Source organism: Ctenopharyngodon idella, chromosome 21 (genome assembly GCF_019924925.1).
Source record: "Ctenopharyngodon idella isolate HZGC_01 chromosome 21, HZGC01, whole genome shotgun sequence".
NCBI lineage: Eukaryota > Metazoa > Chordata > Actinopteri > Cypriniformes > Xenocyprididae > Ctenopharyngodon > Ctenopharyngodon idella.
Genome location: NC_067240.1, coordinates 16,940,416 through 16,966,243, shown reverse-complemented (window position 1 = coordinate 16,966,243; position 25,828 = coordinate 16,940,416). Strand labels below are relative to the sequence as shown.

The 25,828-nt window shown below is 38.2% G+C and overlaps 1 protein-coding gene across 1 annotated transcript; it reads right to left on the bottom strand.

The window, feature by feature from the left end:
• Positions 1–6,101: 6,101 nt before the first annotated feature.
• Positions 6,102–24,732, bottom strand: cfb (complement factor B). Its single transcript, XM_051876581.1, is given in 19 exon segments — positions 6,102–6,666; positions 9,617–9,666; positions 9,827–9,956; positions 11,312–11,424; positions 11,601–11,680; positions 11,770–11,908; positions 12,016–12,142; positions 12,363–12,460; positions 14,561–14,698; positions 14,839–14,931; positions 15,326–15,440; positions 15,442–15,458; positions 20,087–20,237; positions 22,529–22,662; positions 22,806–22,901; positions 23,042–23,215; positions 23,511–23,696; positions 24,114–24,329; positions 24,571–24,732. Coding segments are annotated over 19 exon segments (2,358 nt in total). The 5' UTR covers positions 24,698–24,732; the 3' UTR covers positions 6,102–6,492.
• Positions 24,733–25,828: the final 1,096 nt, after the last annotated feature.

The window sequence follows — 25,828 nt, the reverse complement described above, 5'->3', positions numbered from 1 at the left end:
AGCAGCAGTCACTTTTTTTAACAAAAAACCAAAACCAAAACACACTGGAAACCAGGAGAGAGCAGGAAAACGGGAACGAGAACGGACAAAAAACAACTAAAAATGAGGGCTATTTATACCCAGGCTAATAGGGAAGGGAGGAAAGGAAACAGGAAACAGGAAACAGGTGGAGTTAATCAATTAAGAAATGAATAACTATAGAAACAAATGAGAACATACCTAGAAACCATGAAACTAATGAACATTGACAAAGGAAACAAGAACAAACACAGGTAAAACTAAGGGTACGTTTACACGACAACTATATGCTTAAAACGGAGAAGTTTTTCCTTTGAGTTTTCCGCGTACAGACGACATCATTGTCAAAACGATCCCCATTCATACGAATCCGTGAAAACGACTAAAAACGCTGTATTCTGTTGGCAGGCCATTAGATGGCAATGAAACACTATAGACTGAACATGTAATGCGCATGTGAATGACGTCATTGTTTTCACAGATTTGCGTTTTTGTTGTTTACACGGAGACCGTTTTCAAAAACTTGCACTTTAAAAAGTTTGCGTTTTCAGGCCACCAAAACGCCGTTGTCGTGTAAATGAACGGTCAAAACGCATACAAAGTTTTCCGTTTTTAGTTGAAAATGGTGTCGTGTAAACAGCCCCTAAGAGATACAAACTAAGGGTACGTTTACACGACAATGATTTACTAAAAACAGAAAGGTTATTCTTTTGCGTTTTTTGCACACAGATGATAACGTTGTCAAAATTATCCCCGTTCACACGGATTTGCAAAAAAACATTAAAAATGCTGTATTTGTGCAGTCAGGCCAGTAGATGGCGATGTCACTTTGTAAAGAAAAACTACCTAGAGACTGAACATGTAATACGCATGCGCATGATTGATGACCGTTTTCACAAATTTGTGTTCCCTTTCGAGAGAACTCGCGCTGCGTCGCCATGGCAATGCTTTGGGGATCCCTTCAGCGTAAGCACTCCTGAAGACGTGTACAACTAGTCCAATCATGATTGGTGCAACGTCATCCCGTGATGTATGCCGGTGGAACCCGGAAGCTATAAAGGAGCCAGCAAACACAGCTGTTTCAGCTTTCTGATCTTCAGCAAGCATTCTGTGTCTCTGTCTGTCATAACTGGTGTTGTTTGTCCCATAGAATATATATATATATATATATTAGAAAATGGTGAGTGAGAATCAACAGCAAAACTATAGACCGTGCATTCCTCCCTGCCCTCGTTTTATCACGGAGGGAGATGCACACGAGTTTTGTAACGCACAGATGCCTTCGTTCCCTTCGTCTGGCTAGCCTTGAGGTGTTTTCTCCCAGACCTCAGAGGCCACCATGTCCTGGTTCAGAAAAACAATACGTCAGTGGTCGCTTATATAAATCACCAGGGGGGTCTGAGGTCACGCCCCTCATGCAAGCTGGTGCATCAGATCCTCCTCTGGTCTCAGGGGAAGCAATGTATATCCCTGGGCATCTAAATGTGGGAGCAGACGTCCTGTCGAGACGGGGCTGAGGCCAGGAAATGGAGACTGCGGAGGTGCGCAGTTTGCCTTCACCTTTGCCTCTTAAGGACCATTCCACACAAAGTATGGCTTCATCTTCGGCATTATGGTTGGGGGCCTCTCTCCAAGACATCTGTGATGCTGCAGGGTTGGTCTTCCCCACATACTTTTATAAGGTTTTATAGTATGGACCTGCCGGCCACGCCGGGTTCTCAAGTGCTTATGTCCTAGATTGTGCCATTTTTGCTTCACATCAGGACAGGCATGTTGTCAGTATGGCGACGAGGGTATTTCGTTCCCCAAAGCGTTGCCATGGCGACACAGCGCGAGTTCCCTCGAAAGGGAACGTCTCAGGTTATGTATGTAACCATGGTTCCCTGAGAGGGAAACTAGACACTGTGTCCCCTTGCCATACTTCCTGCATGCCTGACAGCGGCTTGCTTCAGATCAGTAGCTGAAACAGCTGTGTTTGCTGGCTCCTTTATAGCTTCCGCGTTCCGCCGGCATCATGATTGAACTAGTTGTACACGTCTTCAGGAGCGCTTACGCTGAAGGGATCCCCAAAGCGTTGCCATGGCGACGCAGTGTCTCGTTCCCCTCTCAGGGAACCATGGTTACATACGTAACCTGAGACATTTTTGTAGTTTACATGGAATTGATAACGGTATCATTTTCCAAAATTTTCCACTTTGAAACACGTTTTCAAAAGTTCGCATTTTCAGGCCCCCAAACACCATTGTCGTGTAAATGAACGACCAAAAACCTTAAAGGGATAGTTCACCCATGAGCCGCAGGGTTTAATTTGGATTTGTCTGTGCTTGTTTTTTTTTACTCCTATAAATGGAGTTCCCATTGACATGCATTATACGACTGACAGACCGCAACGGTTGGAGTTAAAAAACATCATTTGTGTTCTACTGAAGAAACAAAGTCACCTACATCTTGGATGCCCTGGGGGTAAGCAGATTGTCACGGTCTCAGTCACATTCAGTTTGTTTTGATTTTCACCTGTCACATGTGCTCCTTTGTTCCGTTTTCCCGCCACAATCTATCACCATGGACATTAACAAGACCATTCACAGCTGTATGTCATTTTAGTTAATCATCTGTGTATTTAAGTTCCTGTCCTCCCTGTGTTCATTGTCCAGTCTCGTTTGCTTTATGTTGTGTTGCGTTCCTGCCTGTACCTGTTGGATTTCCTAAGTAAAGACTTATTTGATCTTCATCTTCTTCATCGTGTGTTCCTGCGCGAGCAACGCGTTACACAGATAAACATCAAATTTTCATTTTTGGGTGAACTATCCCTTTAAAAAAAAAAAGAAAGAAAAAAAAAGCAGTGTTATGTGACCACCCCCTAAAACAGAAACCTCATGTTACAGCATAATCTTCAATAGAGATAATCTTCAATAGAGGTATTGTGCGTATTCTTCTACATTTGTTTATTTGAGCAAAATCGGGATCTGTTTTTATCACATAAAAAGAGAAAATAATCATGATTTGACTTACATAAAGTAAATAACCTTTAAACAAAGCAAAATATTAATATGCAATATGCTGTGTTAATATTGTCTGTTTGATATTCTGTTTTGATATCCTTTTTTGTTGCAGTGCCAGAAACACACTGCAGTGTTTCATTCAGTTTTATGTAATTGTTGCATTGAGAAATAAATAGTGCTCCACCAAAACCACTATGATGAAACCTTGAAAAAAACCCTTTTGTTGCAATTATAAACAATTTCCGAAAAAATGTTAGCATTTACCAAGAATATGACCTGTGTGTTCCTGTGAATAGAAAGTCTAAATTTGTGACATGTTGGGGATATTTATAAGTATATAAAAGGAATGGGAACAGTGCATAGTTACAGTAACAGGTCTTGTTTTATTTTTTTTCTTATCATACAAACCTCCATTTTACGGTTTAAGAATTTTTTTAATTTTTCCTGCATATGTTTTTTGTCCAATTTTATTGTGCATGATTTTAATATGTTAAATAAGTTACACAAGTTTCACATAATCTTACCAGTCTATTGACACTGCTAATCTGGTGTCTGTGAGACAAGACTGTCAAATTCATACTTTATACTTCCAAAAATGTGTCCTATTCATTTACGAAATAAGCATTTTAATGCAGTTATTATGTAACAATTTAATAAACTTATTTAAGCATGTGGAGAATTTCCCCTGCTGAGTTGTGGTTTCTAAGTTTCTTCCTCATCTTAATTATATTTTACTGTAACAATAGCATTGCTTACTGGTAATATGTTAGAAACGTACTTTACAGGAACTGCGTGCAAAGAAAAAAAAATCATGAAAGACAATGAATGAGTGAATTTGCACGCACTGTTTTGAAATCATCGAAGAGGATGTTTAAATCACACTAACATGTTCGAAAAATGCTCAGAATGGCTCAAGTACTTGGGACATCCAGCCTAACAAATGTGTTTGGAAAACATGTTAGCTTGACAATGGTTCTTGTTTGCTCAGTGCCATAGCTGTCATTTTTCAGGATGCAATCTTCTTTTATATACTTCAGCCCTAAAACATTTGATTTAGAACTGCTGACTGGAAACTGCAGTGTTGTACTGCACGGCTTTTATTACTTATTGTAATCAAAACAGATGGAAACATATTGTGAGTTGTAGTACTGCAAGTCAGAATGTAGCACTGATGAAGTCAGTATAAACTGACTTTATTGTAATTGTCATTTTGAAATATTTGTGCTGCTCATTACACGTCAATGCAATAATATGGATGATTGGTTATCAAAAAGAGCTTATCATCAGAGCAGTGTACAAACAATATTATATCAAGGCATGTTGTACTAAAAAGCATTTGAGACAAGTTTGATTCAAAATTATGCAATTAAAGGTGCTGTGTGTGTGTGTGTGTGTGTGTGTGTGTGTGTGTGTGTGTGGTGTGTGCTGGTAAACCCTACGTTGCAATAAGCAAGTATGGCAACACCAAAAATCTTTGACCTTCTGGAAATCTCTTTTTTTGTGTGTTCTCAATGAGGAAAAAGCTTATAAATCACAGAATTTTTTGAAAATGTAAAAATACAGAGAGTTTTCTATGAAGGTTGTGTAAGGGGTAGGGTTAATGCTAGGGGATCGAATATACAGTACAGTTTGTACAGTATAAAAATCATTATGTCTATGGAAGGTCCCCATAAAACATGAAAACTAAATGTGTGTGTGTTTGTGATTTATGAGGACACAAATTTGTATAATGACATGGGTATTACACTGGTATTACGACGTAAACATGAAATGAGGACATTTCATGAGTCCTCATATTTAAAATAGCTTTAAAAACATACTAAACAATGTTTTATTAAAAATGTAAAAATGCAGAATGTTTTCTGTGATGGGTAGGTTTAGGAGTAGGGGTAGTGTAGGAGGAAAGAATGTACAGTTTGTACAGTATATAAACCATTACACCTATTGAATGTCCTCACTTTGATAGCAAAAGAAACCTGTGTGTGTGTGTGTGTATATGTGTGTGTGTGTGGTTCTGCTAAACCTTACGTTGCACTAAGCAAGGATGGCAATACCAGAAATCTTTGACCTTCAGTGGCCTGTTGCATGAAGCTAGTTGAACAAACTCTGAGTGTCAGAGTAGGTTTGGAGTTGACAAATCCAGATAAAACCAACCTGGTTTAGATCAGGGTCAACTGTTGCACAATGCTCGGTATACATTTTCTCTGTCAACTCAGGTTTAATCCAGAGTTTGCAAAGCGCGTGCACCTGAAAGTGTGACACGTGCGGCAAACAGCCAATCACACGGAACAAGGAGAACGTCAGTTTGATTCACTTCTCGCGAGAGAGCCGCGCAATTCATGTCTCTTCCGAAGATTAAGAGATCGTTATGAAAAATATAAGATTAAACGCATTTACAAAGCAGGAATAAACACTGCTGCAGTGAAAGTTTGAGAAGGCAGCTGAAAGAAAATATCTGACTATATCAATGCATGTGAAACAAACAAATAGACCAAATAATTAATATAGTTTCACAAAGAGCTCAAAAGAATAAATGTAAGCTTAATTTGTTTAAAAGCTTTATATATTATGCATGTATTATATTTATTTTAATTTAAAAGCAAAGTTTAATATTGTTAATTAATATAATAGGCCTAATTATATGAATATGTCATAAATTATTCATAATTTTAATTTATTTAATATAAATATAATGAATAATTAACAGCAAATGCTGAGCAATTTTGTCTCTAAAATGTTTTCACTATAAACTGATTTAATTTGGAGCGAGAGATACAGGGGGAGTGGCTTTATTGCATCAGATACATGTCACTTTACTCACAGCTGATTGGTCGAGTTTGAGTTTGTGATCTCTAACTCAGGATAAAACCTTCTCCAGAGCAGGTTAGCCGTGAAGCGTAAGTTACCATAGCAATGAACCCCGCTAAAAACCGATCCACCTTCATGAGCCCGAAAAACCAGAGTTTGCTCAAACTAATCTTGAACTTACCTGGGTAGCAACTGAAACCGGCTTTGTGCAACAGGCCACAGGAGACCTTTTTTTATTGTTGCTGTTGTTGTTGTTCTCTATGAGGAAAAAGCTTATAAATGAGTGATGTTTTATTTGAACTTGTAAAAATGCCTGAAAACACTGTGGCACTGTGTTTAAAAATATACTTCTGTGTCAGTGGTCATTATTTTGTAATTCCATTCGGAGTGCACAATTTCTGCACTACAGACAAAATTGTCAAAAATAATGACACTCCCCTGCCCGCCATTGGTTGGACATACAGATAGTATCGCACAAACATAAACATAACATCAACATAAAATTAAATGAATAACACATGAAAGACATTTGATAATAAGCTGGATTCATTTTTAACAAAGACTGGCTATTTGACTTAAAATGGTCTTAATATACTGTGTCAATGAAAATGAATGAAAGTGTTTTATCAAGTTGCACTCACACAGTTTCAGTCTGCTAAAACAATCAGAAGAACGATAGAGGGTGACCTATAGTGTCATTTCCTAGGTGCTCTTTAAAGAATGACTGTATCTTCTCACTGAAAAGATTTATATGGTAATCTCTGGTTCCTGCTTGTGAAAGGGGGTCCGGTTTTGCTTTTGTGCAGAGGTCCTTCACTCCCCAGCTTACGACACCAACCTATCAAAGATTTTACAGATATTAAAAAAAGGTTCCTATTTCTCATTGTAATGTATAGTTTTGTTTCATGTTCTTGTTTCATGTCATTTTGTAGTTTGATTCATGTTTCTTGTTTGTGTCATGCGTCATGTGCTGATTGGTTGTTTATGGTCATGTGCTTCTGAGTTCTGTTTGCTCATTGGTTTCCTTGTTCCTTGTGTCACTTGCCCATTGTTTGTCTTAGTCATGTGTTCCCCATGTGTTCATGTATTTAAAGCCATTGTTTTCCACGTTACTTTGTCGTGTATTGGATTTATGTAACCTTGCTGTTGGTGAGTGTTTTTTGTGTGTGTGTGTGTGTGTGTGTGTGTGTGTCAGGGGCGTTCCCTCCGAGGAGGCAAGGGAGGCAGTGCCTCCTCAAAAAATAGGATGAGAAAGTAATCCATATTACATATAAAATAACACAAATATTACAAATTATGACAGTAAAAAGAGTGCAAGTCACTCGTATTTCTTAAGGAACACTGCCCAACAGCGACACCCGCAGGTAAAGTTACAGCAGGAGTCTTGCCTCCCTTTCCACTCATAGAAAACCATTAGACCCCCGGCGTGCTGTGGGTTTTGTGGGGGTTAATTGAAAATGAATGGGGGAAAGTCACGTGAGAGGAGGCAATGTCTCCATCGCGCTTTGATTGGATGTAATTGGTTATGATTGGTTTGTGGGATAAATCCCGCCTCTTGTTGACGTTTGAACAAAGAGTATAGAACCCAAGAGGCGACTCTTGATACTTTTTGGGCAACAGCCACTAGATGGCGCTCCGGTAGCGCGGCTGCCATTATGGGGTGAAAATACTAACTGGACCATAGAATCCTTCACATCTTACACACCCAAAATCGGCGAATTTCACTGCCAAATCAGAAGCGCAATAGAACAGTTTTTTAAATTAAGTCACCAGTAAATTGCATGGCTCCTACTGTAAATGTTGTATTGTCTTATATATGTTTTATTTTACCAGTTGTGGAATCTAACCATTCAACCATCTGAGGTAATGTAGTTAGCCTACTTTATTGAGTATTTCCATTTTATGCAACTTTACACATTTATTAATAGTAAATTAATAATTAATAAATTTAAGATAATCATGTTTGCAGCGAACAATATATTTCAGACCTGTGTGTGTGTGTGTGTGTGTCAAGTCATGTCAAGTCAAGTCAAGTCAAGTCTGCTCACCATTAAGTAGTGATGGGAAACCGAGGCTTTCTGAAGCATTTGAGGCTTTCATCAAATTGTGCCGAAAAATGGTTCATTACTCGAAGCTTTTAACACAGTGCGCATTAGCGACATCTGGTGGTCAGACTTGTTTTCTGCACCATATCTAAATCATCGCGGAGCAGATCTACGGTTTGAAAAAGCATGTGACCAAACAAAAAGTCGGAAGTCCGTTACATACGGAATCACTCTTGTCTTGGATCATCTCATCTAAATTAATTTGTGACAATGAGACCACAACTCGTGTCATGTGTAGCCTGGTCAACGGATTCACATATTGATAAATAATATAAAATATACAATGATGTGATCATAATTGACGTGAGTAGTTGAAAAAATATTTTGGATGAGTTTCTGTTCGGGGTCTCCGAGACCCCAGCAATAAAACATGATTAAATTCATTTTCCTTTTATGCATCAGGTGAAGTGCCAATTTTTTCAAACCAGCTGTCCCGCCTTTCCGATACTGCATGAAGTTCGAAGCTTCAAACGTCATCAATCACGTGGTATTGTCATTTCGATACAAGCATCGGTAAAGTGTGTGATACAGTAGTGCTTTGAAAACTGCGTAGGAGCATCGGAGCCCCAGTATCAACCGTCCCATCACTACCATTAAGTCTGCTTATGTCCAAGTCAAGTAATTGCTTTGTTTGTCACTTAGTTTCAATAAACCACACATGGGTTCATCAACTTGCCTTCAGTTGGACTAAGTGTTACATTCATCTTCTCTCAAATTAATCCTTAAATTTACCCTGAAACACACTTTAGGCAAATTCCAATTGGAAGTGAAAATCCCTATGATTTTTATGTGTGTGTATGTGTGAGAGTTTCCTATACTTTCCTATACTTTTTAACCACAAATGCTCGTCTTGCACTAGCTCTGCGATGTGCCACGTTGGAAAAGTCACGCGTGACATTGGCTGAAGTACCACGGTAGGGCGAAAAACTCCATCTCATTTTCTCCTCCAACTTCAAAATCGTCTAACATCATTGTTTTACCTTTTTTTTTTTTTGTAAAGGCCGTTTGACTTAGTCTTTGCACGTTTGCTTTGTAAACACTTGCTCGGTACTTCCGCCTACGTCACGCATGACCTTTCCAATGTAATTACGTAATGCATGGTGCATCGCAGAGCTAGTGCAAGATGAGCATTTGTGGTTAAAAAGTATATCAATTTTTATTTTTTTTTTAGAAAATGACCATTTGTTTCACTAGTTAAGACCTCCTCATCTGGGATTGTGTAGAGCCCTTTGAAGCTGCATTAAAAAAAAAACTGCAATTTGGACCTTCAACCCATTGGTAGCCGTTGAAGTCCACTATATGGTTCTACTATTAAACATATTTCTTACCTATATGTAACTTCATATGAAATGCATAACAAAAATGTGTGCAATATATCACAACGAAACAAAACAACTTGAATTATTCTGTTTATACATTAACTCAGACTCTCCTGCCATTTAGCTTTAAAATTAACTGCAAGAACTGGACCATATGGTCACATGACTATAAATGGTAAAATAAAATTACTTCCGTGAAGAGAGCATGGCATGTTCCCGCTTGCTAACGGACTTGTGGAAGAGCCCTTCATAAAGGTGTTCACTTTGTTTGGCATGCCCCTTTTAATGATGTCCCCTCCCTGAAGAGCCATTTTATATGAGCCACTTCACCAATACTGTTTACAAAAGGAAGTGGAAATCTCACCTGAATCAGTCGACCTTTTTTATTCACGTAAGTGGCCCCACCTGATTCACCTATTACAAAATGACATGCAGACACAAAGATCTATATAAGAATTATATAAATTAATTTCAGATGTCTAATGATTAAAAAGTTATCAACAAATGTTATGACCTAAATGGTGGATTAGAGCCAAATATAAGCTGCTGTCACAATGGCAAAAATCAAACATACCTTTGCAGGCAACATTATCTGTTTTTGGTTCAGTACCACCACTGCACAGAAAACTGTCTGTAACTACGTCCTTTGCGTTTGTTACGTTGATTCCTTCTGCTTTTTTTGCATCTTCAACACAAGCATCCCACTGAAGAATAAGCATACCAAGAAAAGTTCTTAGATTGTTGTGGATTTTTTTTTTTTTTTTTTGAGACTGTCCTCCAAAAAAACGACCCTATAGGTCATTTTTCAACCACCTTATTACAACCTATATTTACGTTTTAAAGTCATGCGCCCTCTAGCTGGCGTAAAAATAACGACAGTGTTGTGTTACATCTGTCGTCATGAAATGACGTATAACTGTCGTTACCAATCAAAATGCGTGTTCATTTAAATGCAATGTGTGGACTTTTTACACCATTTGTCCTATAGAGTACCTCAGGGATGACGTGTTTTTGTAGGCCAACCCGGAAGTTAGCGGCGCACGGGTTCCCTCGATCCAAAGCCTATGCATTTTTCCCATAGACTTTTGGAAAATTGCAAAAAATAAGCTCTGTGTTTAACAAAGGGTTATGACACTTACACGTTTTGTCTATCAAGATAATCTTTACAAGTTAACACAACATTTATACATTCTGAAGCCTAATTAAAGTCGTCAGATATAAAAAGCTAACAGTAGGCTATAAACGGACTACAGCACACCATGGTCGTGGATCAGCGTCACCACCACCAAGCTTCCTCAAACTTTATTTAGAAAACAACTTTATTTAAAAACATGCTCGCTGTGTATGAATACTTATCCACTTTTTCATGAGAAATGCTGTCCAAATGTCCTGTTTGTCATGATGACGTCTAAAGTCCCCGCCAAAGGAAGTAGTCACTTTTAGCAATTTGTTAGCAACCGCCGTTTTTAAGACACAATAAAGGTTTAAAAAAAATAACAAGCAGGTTATAACTGGTGTGTTTTATGTCATAGATCAAAATATTTAGAGGCTTTGTTAACCACAGACCTTATTTCAGGCGATTTAGCAAAAACCCATTAAAAAAAAAAACATTGACTTCGGGGCAATGGAACTGGAAGTCCTAAAATGCTAACTCACTTCCGGGTTTTGGCTACAAAAACACGTCATCCCTGAGGTACTCTATTTCCATTTAGCAAAACTCATTTTTTTATTAACGAGTCGTATTTCAGGGAAGTGAAAAACGACCTATATAGGCGTATTGGTTGGAGAACATGTTGGAGATTCAAGTGCTAGCATATGAACGTTGTGACATTTTAAAGGCTCCATAAAATCAAAGTTTAAGTTTTGTTGCTTTTAGTTTGTTCATATTCTTGTGTAATTGTAAACCTTGACAAAATTTGCTTTTAGAAAATATATTACTCTCTCTTCTAGGTATACAATCTTGGAAAAACTGATGACTCATAATGCACTGGAGAATTCTTTAAGCTACTTTTAAATTTCAAACTACACATCAGATTAGAAATAAAACTAAAATCATTACATATTTTCCACGCTTGATTGTGATGTTTCGTATTTTTCGTGGTGCATCAGTAGTGGGCTCCATTTGAGACGTAAAAGCAGCTTCCACAAGTTCGTTGCTCATTAGTAATTCCTCTGTAACAAATGCATGGAGAAAAATGTATGACATTTTATGTTTGGTATGTTTCATTGTATAAGCAGTGTCACATGTTAAATACATCTACATTTAATTAATCTTTCATACTTTCTGATATGTATCTAATATTTATGTCATGCAGCATGTCTGGCAGATATCTTATCTGGTACTTTACCATGTTTTCTACACGTCCCTTCACTGTCTGAAAGTTTCAGAGCTCCATTGGTTTCTTTCGTGCAGGGGACACAGATTGGTCTATACAGAAATACACATTATGTTTTTTAATTAATTCAGTATTTTATTATTACTGTTCTTAATAAAGTAACATCACATTACATACTCACCGCATATTAACACTCATCTTAACAGCTTTTTTCAACTGTATAAGAGCTACATCAAATTCGTAATATTCCTTTATTCCCATATGCTGTTTTGCTGTGATGTTATACTTAGGATGAAGTATGTATTTTTTCACTTTTGCAGCTGCAAAAGGATAAGTAAATGTCATTGATAAGATTTATGCTGTAACACATTTTTCTTCATTAATTGGTCTGACAATATGGGTGTATCAGTTCAGGACATAACATTACCTGGGCCTTTTTCCAGATTAACTGTTATCTTCTCAGGTGTGTCTCCCTCTTTAAAGCAGTGAGCTGCTGTCAAGATGTAACTTGAGGTAACTAATGACCCCATGCAGTTTGAACCTTGTGGAGAACGCTACATTAAGAACAAAGAAGATGTTGTCATGCTTCATCTCTTTAGCCATAAAATGCATGTCTATTTTATCTCTTCTTGTGTTTCTTTTTTTTTCTTTTTTTCATTTTTAAATGAGCAGAGTATTATACACATGAATATATTACATCTATCTATCTATCTGTCTGTCTGTCAAGCCGAATTCATAAAAAAAATATACATATGATAAAAAAGTTATGCTTACAGCAACATTAATCTGCGCCAACCAGGGATATGCACGCCGTTTATTCTCTTTGTCATAGTCTTGATGAATCCCACACAATCCTACACTGGTGCTCTCATCTGTGTAAGGAAGCAGGTACATAGGAAAAATCACTCATTACATGATAAGAATTAGAGGTTCCTTGAAGGATTAGTTCACTTTAAAATAAAAATTACCCCAAGCTTTACTCACCCTCAAGCCATCCAAGGACTTTCTTCTTTCTGATGAACACAATCAGAGTTATATTAATAAATATCCTGACACATCCAAGCTTTATAATATTAATAAAGTTAATAAAGGCCTTCTGAAGTGATGCATTTGTGTAAGAAAAATATCCATATTTAACAAGTTATAAAGTAAAATAACTAGCTTACGCCAGACCGCCTTCTGTATTCAACTCACAAAAAAGTGTAACAGATGTCGCGTCAGTTACACTTTTTTTGAAATTTTCACTATCGTAAAATTCACTTTTTTCACTTCGCTTCAGAACGCCTTTATTAACCCCCCAGAGCCGTGTGGAGTATGTTTATGATGGATGGATGCACTTTCTTGAACTTCATAGTCGTTGGTCCCGTTCACTGCCATTATAAAGCTTGGATGCATCAGGATAGTTATTAATATAACTCCAATTGTGTTCATCAGAAAGAATAAAGTCATATACACCTAGGATGGTTTGAGGGTGAGTAAAGCTTGGGGTAATTTTTATTTTAAAGTGAACTAATCCTTTAAAGGGATAGTTTACCCAAAAATGAAAATTTGATGTTTATCTGCTTACCCCCAGGGCATCCAAGATGTAGGTGACTTTGTTTCATCAGTAGAACACAAATGATGATTTTTAATTCCAACCGTTGCGGTCTGTCAGTCGTATAATGCATGGCAATGGGAACTTCATTTATAAGAGTCAAAAAAAAACAAGAACAGACAAATCTTTGAGCATCCGGTTGGTGAGGTCTGAATGCACTCTGATGCTGGAAGTGATCGCTCGCACTGATTGACATATACACGCGAAAGATCACTTCCGTCATCAGAGCGCGTTTTCAGACCTCACCAACCGGATGCTCAAGGCAGTTGGACATAGTGGTGTATTAAGGGGCTCGCACACCGGACACGAAGCTCAGCGCCGTGCAGCGCCGCGACACGTCTTTAAAATTCGAACGCATTGTTTTCTATTGCTTTCCGAGTCGTAGCTGGGTGCCGCGGACAGGCGCCGAATGTCGCCGCCGGTGTGCGTACACTCATAGAAAACAATGTGTTTGAATTTTAAAGACGTGTCGCGGCACTGCGCAGCACTGAGCTTCGCGTCCGGTGTGCAAGGCCCTTTAGAGGTAAAAAATTATATAAATACTGTTTGGTTTCTCACACAAACCGATCATTTTGTGTCTTAGGACATCAATGTGTCGTCGCGAGCTGCAGGGTTTAATTTGGATTTGTCTGTGCATGTTTTTTTGACTCTTGTAGATGGAGTTCCCATTGACATGCATTATACGACTGACAGACCGCAACGGTTGGAGTTAAAAATCATCATTTGTGTTCTACTGAAGAAACAAAGTCACCTACATCTTGGATGCCCTGGGGGTAAGCAGATAAACATCAAATTTTCATTTTTGGGTGAACTATCCCTTTAAGTCAGTGCTTAAAGCAATAGTTCTTTATTCTGTCAACACTCATTCTCCTCCACATAGTTCCAAACCTGTATGTCTTTCTCTCCTTCATGGAACACAAAAGTAGAAATTTTGAAGAATGTTCACAAAATCTCATTGTCCATTCCACATATTCAAACTAATGCACTCTCTCACATACACATGAGAATTAATGACATTTTCCATCAATGGAGTCAAACTTGCTATGACACATCTAAAGGCACCATGTTTGAATTGAACAGAAGCAGGAAGGACATTTGTGAGATTTGTGACATCATGAAGTGCAAAGTCTTCCTTCAGTTTCTGTGACAATGAAGACTAAAGGGTTAATAATAATAGTTGTTAAAAAAAATTACAACAGAACAGCAACTACCAAACTCATTCATCTAATTCTAAACAATATGAGTGGTATTGCAATTTTTGTGTGTTTTTTAGAGCTTGACAGTTATTTTTCTTTTTGTGAGCTACAGAAAACGTGAACATTAGGGTGTTTAAATAATTACAGAAATTAATTTTTTGGATAGATTATAACTACAGTACCAATCATGCTGTCAAACGTCTTCTGCACCTCGTCCAAGTTTGGAAGCTTAAAGAAATATTTTTCTTGGTCCCTCTCTGACACCATGCCATTTATGTCTTCTTTATTTACATCATCTCCAACTCCAAATACATAAAGATCTGGAAAGAGAGGACACATTCATATCTAAATAAATTTGTGCAGTTTTTGCTGTCTTTGATGATACTGCTTGTGAATGCAAGACAACATTAAAAAATCCAAAATATTTGATTTAATATGATTAATAAAATTCATTGCTCACCAAGTTTCTTCTCTCGCATCGGATCATTCTTGGTGACAAGATGTTTGATCTGGTTCACTTTAGGTATGGGACTCCCCCCCATGTTTGCTTGACCTATGAAGATGAGGTCAGTTGCAGTTAATATATTTGCTTCAAATTTGATCTCTAATTTATGGCAAAATATCTGTTGGGATTTCATATTTTATGGGGACTTTCCATAGACATAATGATTTTTATACTGTACAAACTGGCCCCTAACCCTACCCCTACCCCTAAACACAACCCTCACAGAAACTTTCTGCATTTTTTTAAAATTTTCAAAAAAACAGAATTTAGTATGATTTATAGTCTGTTTTCCTCATTAAGACAAAAAAAAAAATGTCCCCACAACATCAGAAATTTGTGGACATTTTGTACATATACAGTACATACAAACATGTGTAGATATGGTTTGAAAAGTAAAAGCATGTTAAAAAAAAAAAAAAAAAAAAAAAAAGTATGTAAATACCATCAGTGAACACAATGATGATGTGTTGGGTCTCAAGGAAGCTGCTTGTATTGTTGAGCTCCTCTATTTTCATGCTGCCCAAAATGGCTGAATAGAGTTTGGCGATATTGGTACCCTGTTCGATCACCTTTATCTGTTACAAAAACACCATAGACAAATATTACAATCAGCAAGTTAATGAGAAACATTTTCTGATTCTAAAAGCAAGTGATTGTATTAAATCTAAATTAGAACATGAATTGGGATTTTTTTTTTTAAAGTTTATACACTTTTTACTCCACATGGGACAGCAATGAACAAATGTATTTTCCTAAAGTTAGTCTATATATAAATACAATGCTCAAAAAAATTAAAGGAACACTTTTTAATTAGAGAATAGCAGTCAGTCAGTTAAACTCCTGGGATATTGATCTGGGGCCGTATTCACAAAACATATTTTCTTACCACTAAGAGTTCTCCTAAATAGCAGTAAAAGTTCTTAGCTAAGAGTTTTCTCTTAAAACCTATTCACAAAAGCTACTGAGACCAACTTTTACTAAGGAATAGAGAGAAGTCTTAAGCTAAGAGAAAGGGCGGGTTTGACCTTGTTGCTATGGATGATGTCAACACAGTTACTAACTATGCACATAGTGATTGGCTGATAGGGAGGGGTCTCTGTCAGTGATTTAATCATAGAAATATTGTAGAACGAGGTATCATGTTGCCATATTCAAATAAAGATTTTAAAATAAAAACGTCATATTCAAATAAATATTTTAAAATGTGGGCTATATCATTAATTAAACAAGTATATGTGCAGCTCTCTGCAGAATTCAAGCGACAAATGATGTTTTATAAACAAAGTTCGGGAGGAGCACGTTCAAATGGTCTATCTAATCAGCTCGCATATATATACACAGCCGACTCACATAGTTACCTCAACAGTTTTCAGCATCCCTCCGCCACCCAACTCCTCACTCTCGGCTGGTTGCTATACCCAGCCTGGGATACAAGGGAATACTCTGGGTTTGGGCTAAATTCTGAGCTTGGAGCCTCCCCTCAGACAGCACGTCAAATACGCTTATTTTACTCGTTTACTCTATTCGATCATTTGTAAGTGTGAACTCGTGAAAACAATTGCCACAGGTAAGGACAATATTTTCTTATTTATTTATTTATTAAATATTTATTTTTGCCTTTTAATTAAGATGGGCAGATTTCTGAGGCGGATTGCCAGCAACAACCATTTTAGGATTGTTTGTGATTTGGTCTTAGTGACTTAGGAGGCCTCTTGACTACTCCTAACTTTTCACAGATTTAGGTGCTAGTTTTAGCGCTAAAATGCTTTGTGAAATACTCTTAGAGGAAAAAATGTAGGAGTCCTAAATTTAGGACTGACACGCCCATTATTTTTAAGAGTTTCTCCTAAATCTGCAGGTTAGGAGCTACTTTTAGCCTTAAGATGTTTTGTGAATACGGCCCCAGGTCAGTTAAGTAGCAGAGGGGGTTGTTAATCAGTTTCAGCTGCTTTGGTGTTAATGAAATTAACAACAGGTGCACTAGATGGGCAACAATGAGACAACCCCCAAAACAGGAATGGTTTTACAGGTGGAGGCCACTGACATTTTTTTTCCCTACTCATCTTTTCTGACTGTTTTTTACTAGTTTTGCATTTGGCTAGAATCAGTGTTACTACTGGTAGCATGAGGTGATATCTGGACTCTACAGAGGTTGCACAGGCAGTCCAACTCCTCCAGGATGGCACATCAATATGTGCCATTGCCAGAAGGTTTGCTGTGTCTCCCAGCACAGTCTTAAGAGCATGGAGGAGATTCCAGGAGACAGGCAGTTACTCTAGGAGAGCTGGACAGGGCCATAGAAGGTCCTTAACCCATCAGCAGGACCGGTATCTGCTCCTTTGTGCAAGGAGGAACAGGATGAGCACTGCCAGAGCCCCACAAAATGACCTCCAGCACTGGTGTGAATGTCTCTGACCAAACAATCAGAAACAGACTTCATGAGGGTGGCCTGAGGGCCCGACATCCTCTAGTGGGCCTTGTGCTCACTGCCCAGCACCATGGAGCTCGACTGGCATTTGCCATTGAACACTAGAACTGGCAGTTCCACCACTGGTGCCCTGTGCTTTTCACAGATGAGAGCAGGTTCACCCTGAGCACATGTGTCAGATGTGAAAGTGTCTGGAGAAGCTGTGAAGAAAGTTATGCTGCCTGTAACATCTTTCAGCATGACCTGTTTTGTGGTGGGTCAGTGATGGTCTGGGGAGGCATATCCATGGAGGGACGCACAGACCTCTACAGGCTAGACAATGGCACCCTGACTGCCATTAGGTATCGAGATGAAATTCTTGGACCCATTGTTAGACCCTATGCTGGTGCAGTGGGTCCTGGGTTCGACAATGCCTGGCCTCATGTGGCGAGAGCATGCAGGCAGTTCCTGGAGGATGAAGGAATTGATACCATTGAATGACCCCCAAGCTTGCCTGACCTAAATCCAATAGAACATCTCTGAGCATTATGTTTCAGTCCATCCAACGCCGCCAGGTTGCACCTCAGACTTTCCAGGAGCTCAGTGATGCCCTGGTCCAGATCTGGGAGGAAATACCCAAGGACACCATCCGTCGTCTCATTAGGAGCATGCCCCAACGTTGTCAGGCATGCATACAAGCATGTGGGGGCCATACAAACTACTGAGTACCATTTCGAGTTGCTGCAATGAAATTTCAGCAAAATTGACTAGCCTGCTGCATCATTTTTTCTCTTTGATTTTTGGGGTGTCTTTGGATTCAGTCCTCTGTATGTTGATAATTTTCATTTCCATCAAACAATGTGGCATCCTTTCATTCCTAACACATTACCCAGTCCATATCAGTATAGATTTTCAGCATGATATTTTTCCACATTGAGATCTGATGTGTTTTCAAAGTGTTCCTTTAATTTTTTTGAGCAGTGTATATACAGTGGGTACGGAAAGTATTCAGACCCCCTTAAATTTTTCACTCTTTGTTATATTGCAGCCATTTGCTAAAATCATTTAAGTTCCTTTTTTTTCCTCATTAATGTACACACAGCACCCCATATTGACAGAAAAATACAGAATTGTTGACATTTTTGCAGATTTATTAAAAAAGAAAAACTGAAATATCACATATTCCTAAGTATTCAGACCCTTTGCTCAGTATTTAGTAGAAGCACCCTTTTGATCTAATACAGCCATGAGTCTTTTTAGGAAAGATGCAACGGATCCCTTTTTGGGGATCCTCTGCCATTCCTCCTTGCAGATCCTCTCCAGTTCTATCAGGTTGGATGGTAAACATTGGTGGACAGCCATTTTTAGGTCTCTCCAGAGATGCTCAATTGGGTTTAAGTCAGGGCTCTGGCTGGGCCATTCAAGAACAGTCACAGAGTTGTTGTGAAGCCACTCCTTCGTTATTTTAGCTGTGTGCTTAGGGTCATTGTCTTGTTGGAAGGTAAACCTTCGGCCCAGTCTGAGGTCCTGAGCACTCTGGATAAGGTTTTCGTCCAGGATATCCCTGTACTTGGCCGCATTCATCTTTCCCTCGATTGCAACCAGTCGTCCTGTCCCTGCAGCTGAAAAACACCCCCACAGCATGATGCTGCCACCACCATGCTTCACTGTTGGGAATGTATTGGACAGGTGATGAGCAGTGCCTGGTTTTCTCCACACATACCGCTTAGAATTAAGGCCAAAAAGTTCTATCTTGTTCTCATCAGACCAGAGAATCTTATTTCTCACCATCTTGGAGTCCTTCAGGTGTTTTTTCATGTGTCTTGCACTGAGGAGAGGCTTCCGTCGGGCCACTCTGCCATAAAGCCCCAAGTGGTGGAGGGCTGCAGTGATGGTTGACTTTCTCCCATCTCCCGACTGCATCTCTGGAGCTCAGCCACAGTGATCTTTGGGTTCTTCTTTACCTCTCTCACCAAGGCTCTTCTCCCCCGATAGCTCAGTTTGGCCGGACGGCCAGCTCTAGGAAGGGTTCTGGTCGTCCCAAACGTCTTCCATTTAAGGATTATGGAGGCCACTGTGCTCTTAGGAACCTTAAGTGCAGCAGAAATTTTTTTGTAACCTTGGCCAGATCTGTGCCTTGCCACAATTCTGTCTCTGAGCTCTTCAGGCAGTTCCTTTGACCTCATGATTCTCATTTGCTCTGACATGCACTGTGAGCTGTAAGGTCTTATATAGACAGGTGTGTAGCTTTCCTAATCAAGTCCAATCAGTATAATCAAACACAGCTGGACTCAAATGAAGGTGTAGAACCATCTCAAGGATGATCAGAAGAAATGGACAGCACCTGAGTTAAATATATGAGTGTCACAGCAAAGGGTCTGAATACTTAGGACCATGTGATATTTCAGTTTTTCTTTTTTAATAAATCTGCAAAAATGTCAACAATTCTGTGTTTTTCTGTCAATCTGGGGTGCTGTGTGTACATTAATGAGGAAAAAAATTAACTTAAATGATTTTAGCAAATGGCTGCAATATAACAAAGAGTGAAAAATTTAAGGGGATCTGAATACTTTCCATACCCACTGTATATAATTATTATTATTAATTTAGTGTGTCTATTATTACCTTAAGAGTATATATCAGTACCAATCATACCTATCAGTCATTTTTGAGAATATTGCCCCTGTAACAAGTTGCTGTACCCCAAAAATGTATTATTTTGTCATGAGACATTGTTCTGTAATAATCATCTATAAATCTGACTGTATCAATATATACAATAAGAGTCATACTTACCATCATAATTAAAATTGTCCAGATTTTCAAAAACCTGCAATAGGTTTCTTGCACCTTCATTACTTTTAAAGTCCCTCATAGAGATTATCGGTGTAACGTCCGTAGCAAACATCAGGATCTCATAGTTTGGGGAGACCTGGTAATAACTAATCTTTTGGGAAAGAGCATTAAGAATTCTGAGTTGGAATCTGTCTGTTATCCAATCAAAATGCTGGATTTCAATGTGGTTATGTGACTAACAGCATTAATGATAGCATGAACAGCAAGATAGCAAGATGTTGATAAAAGCATGAACACATACAGAAATAATTCAAGTCCACATGAAACAACATATGCATTTTGCTTCTATAATGTGAAACAGGATTTTCATTAAGATTGAATTTAGTGTGCGACTTGATTTTATCCTCTGGGAATTGCTTGGATTGTAAACCGTGACTGTTCCAGTGAGCAGAATGCAACTATACAGTAGATTCTGGTGGACTACTCCCCTCTTGAAACGCTTAAGCCCAAAGTACTGCTTTGATTTTTTACGTGTTCGCTAGTGTATGTGTACAGCAGAACGCGTAGCCTTTCAAAGTATACTCCATCTGACAGCATGCGCGATCGCCAGGGCCGGCGCGTGCCTACCCTTACAAAAAAGAAGTTTATTCAAGTCTGCTATTACACTTTACAATAAGGTTCAGTTAAACATTAGTTAATGCATTAACTAACATGAACTAACCATTTGTTACTTTATTTACTAATCTTCGTCAACGTTAGTTAATGAAAGTACAGTTGTTCATTGTTTGTTCATGTTAGTTCACAGTGCATTAACTAATGTTAACAAGATTTTAATAATGTATTAGTAAATGTTGAAATTAACATTAACAAAGATTAATAAATGCTGTGGAAGTGCAGTACAGTGGCCCTCCAGGACCGAGTTTGGACACCCCTGGCTTAGGATGTTCCAATTCAGCTCATTCCAAATGTTCCGCCAGTATATTTCTATATTTCTGTCTTGTCATTTCTGACTTATAACAAAAGACAGAACAATGCCTAAGAGCTGCTACATGACAGGGTGTACAGCAAACAAGCTAAAAAACCTAAAACTAAGTTTTAATAAAATGTCGACCCAAAAAAAAACTAGTGTTTAAGGTCACAAAAGTGGGATATGCTAAAAATAAAAAAAACATTCATTATTTTTAACCAGGGTGGCCTAAATGCGCTCTGTCGCTATTGAAAAGGAATTAGAGACTTTTTTTGCCCGTCTTTTTTTTTCCCTGTCGAAGTGGTAGGCTACTGCCGGCCCAATTTATCAGCGGCCCATCGGGAGTTTGCATTTGCGGTGGTTACGTGCTGAAATTTTTTTTTTTTTTATGTTGCAGAAGAAAAAAAATCCCAAAACATGCTTGTGCATTCTTTTATTTTAGTGCAAGTCTTTCACATGCATCTCAAAGATTGTTTAATTTTGAGTGTGAAGTGGGGGTGGCACGACTGTGTTTTGCCTAGAGCGGCAGTTGTGCCAAATTCCTACCCCCGCCAAATTATTACCCCCTAGTATTGGTAGGTTTAGGATTAGGTGTGGAGGAGGGGTTAGGATTAGGGTTGAGGTTAGGATTAGGCAATCATATAACGACTTCAACGAAGGGGGGTAATAATTTGGCAGGGAGTCGAAATTTGGCACAACACCAGCCCTGGCGATCACCACATGGCGGTCAACACATGCATTCTAGAAAGATTCATCTTTGTCCAGTGTCTGCGCTATTTTTATCCAGAAGTTATGTCTGATAAATATGTCTTAGTATCATTTTAAACTAAATTGAGGCTGTCTCATAACCCCTTCACATAAGCACTTGTCATTGCGGGCATCTGTTGTTGTTGTTGTCTCTTTAGTTTCGTTTTCCAATATAAAACAAAGCCCGGGCCAGTGTTGCCATCTTATATTATGGAACAACTGATCAGTGCAAAACAAATTCAACGTGCATGTGCGACCTGCGCATACAAAGTCAACAAAAATCAAATTGCACACGTACTATTCTAGTGACGAAATTTGAGTCACGCACACTGTACATGGACCCTTGCGTATTGTCATGTTCAATGTTTGTAATGTGATTGAATGTGAAAAAAAGGACCCTCACGTACGTATAAAAACCGAAATATACTTTGGGCTCAGGCTCATATTGGAGGCTTTTGACAAGGATGTGAAGGTTAAAAGTCAAGTTCTCTCTTGAGAGCATCACAATGGTAATGCTTACTTTTCAAATACTGGTGTTTTTACTGATGAATTTATACCTTTAACATCAAAATGAACAGCAGTTAAATTACTGCTTTTAGAATGATTTAAAAAAGCTTTATTGCCTACATCAGTAGCCTTAAAACAATGCCTAAATAAGTGGTCTTACAACTTCACTACAGCAACATCCGGGGGACGTGTTCCCAAAACGTATGTGACAATTGACATACCTGCTCTATAAGCTTTTTAATGATGTTTTTTGCCTTGTTAAAATCTTCCTCATCGATGCTGTCAGATGCATCCACAGCAATGTAGATATCAAGTTTTCCACCCTGATCCAAAGTTATTTTCTTCCCATGCTGATCTAAAGACAGAAGGAACAAGGCATTCACGTTTAAATGTGTTGGATATGATTGTCTCCTTTTCTGAGCATGCCAATTATTAATGACGATGAAAAACGAATGTGTGTGTGTGTGTATATATATATATACACAAACACAAAGGTACCTTCTTCTTCATCTTGTTGAGAAACTGCTAGATTTGACTTTAGAGAACTGCTGAAAGCTTCTGACGCTTCCTCTGTGGTGTCGTATGTGAAATGCGCTGTACAGTATTTACACAACAACATTATATGTGCATTATACAGAAAAGCCACATTTCATAAGTAAAATCTATTTTTGAGAACACAAATCCATACAAAGCATATCATTTTGGAACTTCAATGTAGCTATTAGAAGACTCACCGTAACATTGTGGCTCTGTCCCTGACCACTGGCCGCTATCCTGACACACTCGCTCTTTGGAACCAATCAAGGTCAATGTACTGTCACAGCGATACGTGACTTTGTCGTCAATATTAAACATGTGGCCTGTTCGACTGCTACCAGGGGGGATGCCAGGGTCAGGACAGTGATCAGCTGTGAGAAGGTAACAAATAGACAAATGGAAGTGAAGATCTGTGGACCTCCATTTGATCTAGGCAGATTCAGGGAAATTTCTGCTAAAACTGTGTTACATGACATCAGATAAAATTGCAACAGAATACACACCACACATCAGTACAACTTTTTTTTTTTTTAAGCTGAACCCAAGGACTTTGGTATATGGATTTAACTTGAAGAAGATGTTATACCAGGAAATAAATTCGCATTTTTAACTCCGATTAGTTCATGGAAACTGCTGTGTTTTTACAAAATAATGGCGATTACTCACAGTCACGTCCACAAATTGGTGTGCTTCCATTCCACTTCCCGTTAGGCTTGCAAACACGGACCGCCGAGCCACGGAACTTATAATCGGAATGACACGAGTAGGTGGTTGTGTCATTTACATAGTACCTGTTTTTATATGGGGTCACCTCTCCATTCTCCAAAACACGAGGATTGGGACATGTGACCTCTAGAATAAAAGCATGTATAAACATATACTGTAGAAGAGATGTTTTGAAGCAGCCTCAGATAATAACTCTGCTTCAAGTCCAGCATTTATTAATGATATAATGACACAAAATAATGGTGATTTTGCCAGGTAGGACATTTAACAACATATTTTGTTGATCCTAGAACAACGTTCCTGTCCAAAAATGTAGTCTTACTCTTAACCCTATCCCTACCCCTAACTTATCCCTAAAATCTGAGGGAAATGATAGGTGAATAACACTGATGTAGAAGCACCTAAACCAGTTTGTAAGTCTAAACTTGACATAAAATCTAAACTTGTCCTTCAAATCTGATTGGTTGATTAGAATGTTGCTCCAGGAACATATTGTACTTAGTGAAATCATGTTCACCCACATGATAATGCCTTGTTTCTTACTTTTGCACTCTGGGGTTTTTCGGGTGCTGGTCTTTGGGGTCCAGAGTCCATACTGACAACGACGTGACTGAACTGAAGGATAATATCCATCCGGACAGATGTATTTTAGAAAACTCCCATCTGAATAGCCTTTAGAAAGAACAAAGCTCCCTCCAGTCATGTTTAGATTCCCCTCGGGACATGATCCATTTCTTTTGGACATGGAGGATGGAGCACCTATAGTAGAAACAACCGGATCAATGGAGGAGGTCACAAGAAAAAAATAACTTTTGTTGCTGTTTCATTTCCAGGGGGAAAATATAATATATTAAAATATCGATTTAGATTATTTGTGAGCTGTCCATCACTAAGTCTTTAAAATTACCTTCATTTTAATTTATTCCTTTCATGCTGAAAGATGTTTTGTCTCTAAATTTCAGAATGCATTTATCTTGATTAAGCAAAAAAAAAGACTTACCTGCACAAAGAGGACATATCATTGCAAGCATTAAACAAATCAACCACTGCTTACACTCCATGCTGTTTATTCCAGTTCTTCGGCTGAGATTAAAAAAAAACACTAAAGCAAATGGACTGAGGGACATCTTTATAGAGGATTAGCAAGAGGATTTTATTTACATTCAGTGGTCAATGTTTAACCTCAAGTCAAATAAACAGAATCAATTTCCCGGCACACAGAACAAAATAATTACATCATCAGTACATCATTATATGTATTATAAATAAACATAAAAAATTATGCTCATCTCCAACTGTCATGGATTCTATTTGCAATTGTTCATCAAATATATAGATGTGGAAAACAGCAGATTTGTTAAGGAAATAGAATCATTTTAGAGTTAAACGCCACAGTAATTTGTATTTTTTTTAGGGGGGTCCAGAGAGCAGCTCAAACTCAAGGGGTCATTTGAGAATACTCCTTTTTTAAACTGCTTGCCTGCCTCACACATTATCACCAGCTTGTATGAATATTAATTCATAAATTTGTAGTTTATTATCAAAGAACTGAAGGTATGACAGGACATTTTCTGGTAGAGGTGGAGGGAAAATACTTTACTGTTGTCAGGTCTATACTGAATGACAAACTGAAGCAAAACACTAATTTTCATTTTAAATTAATAATTAAAATCATTTTGTAAAAGCTAGCTATATATGGGGGAATTCATCTTTGGAACCAAACAATACGTTTGTTATTGACTTTGCTGGTAATGATAAACGTGGCCTATTTTCATGGAACGTGTTTTAATTCTTGGTTTCAATACAAGGAAAACGAAAGACTAAAAAAAAGGACAGAGATAGGAATATGTGTCAAGTTTAGTCTGTTTCTGTTGGATTTTGATTTGCTTTGTCTCTGTTTCCTGTTCAGTTTCCTTTGCATTTGTTGCTATTCATGGTTGATTAAGTGGTGACATCAGTTTCTCGTTTCTTTGATTGGTTATATAGTCCTGATTTACAGTTGTTCTTCGTCTGATCTTGTCGATATTGTGGTTATTCTATGTGTTTTTGTTTCTAGAAGTTTATTTTGATTAAATTTCACTGCTTGCATATTAGATACAGCTCTTTTATTTCCGCGTTCGCATCCCAACGCTGACAATAATTACTAAGTCCTAATTGGTAGGCTAAGAAAATACGTTTGTATTTTTACATACACTACACTAATATCAAAAAGGCTGGATATGTAAGGGAAAATGATTGTTGGGGTTCTGACACTTTCC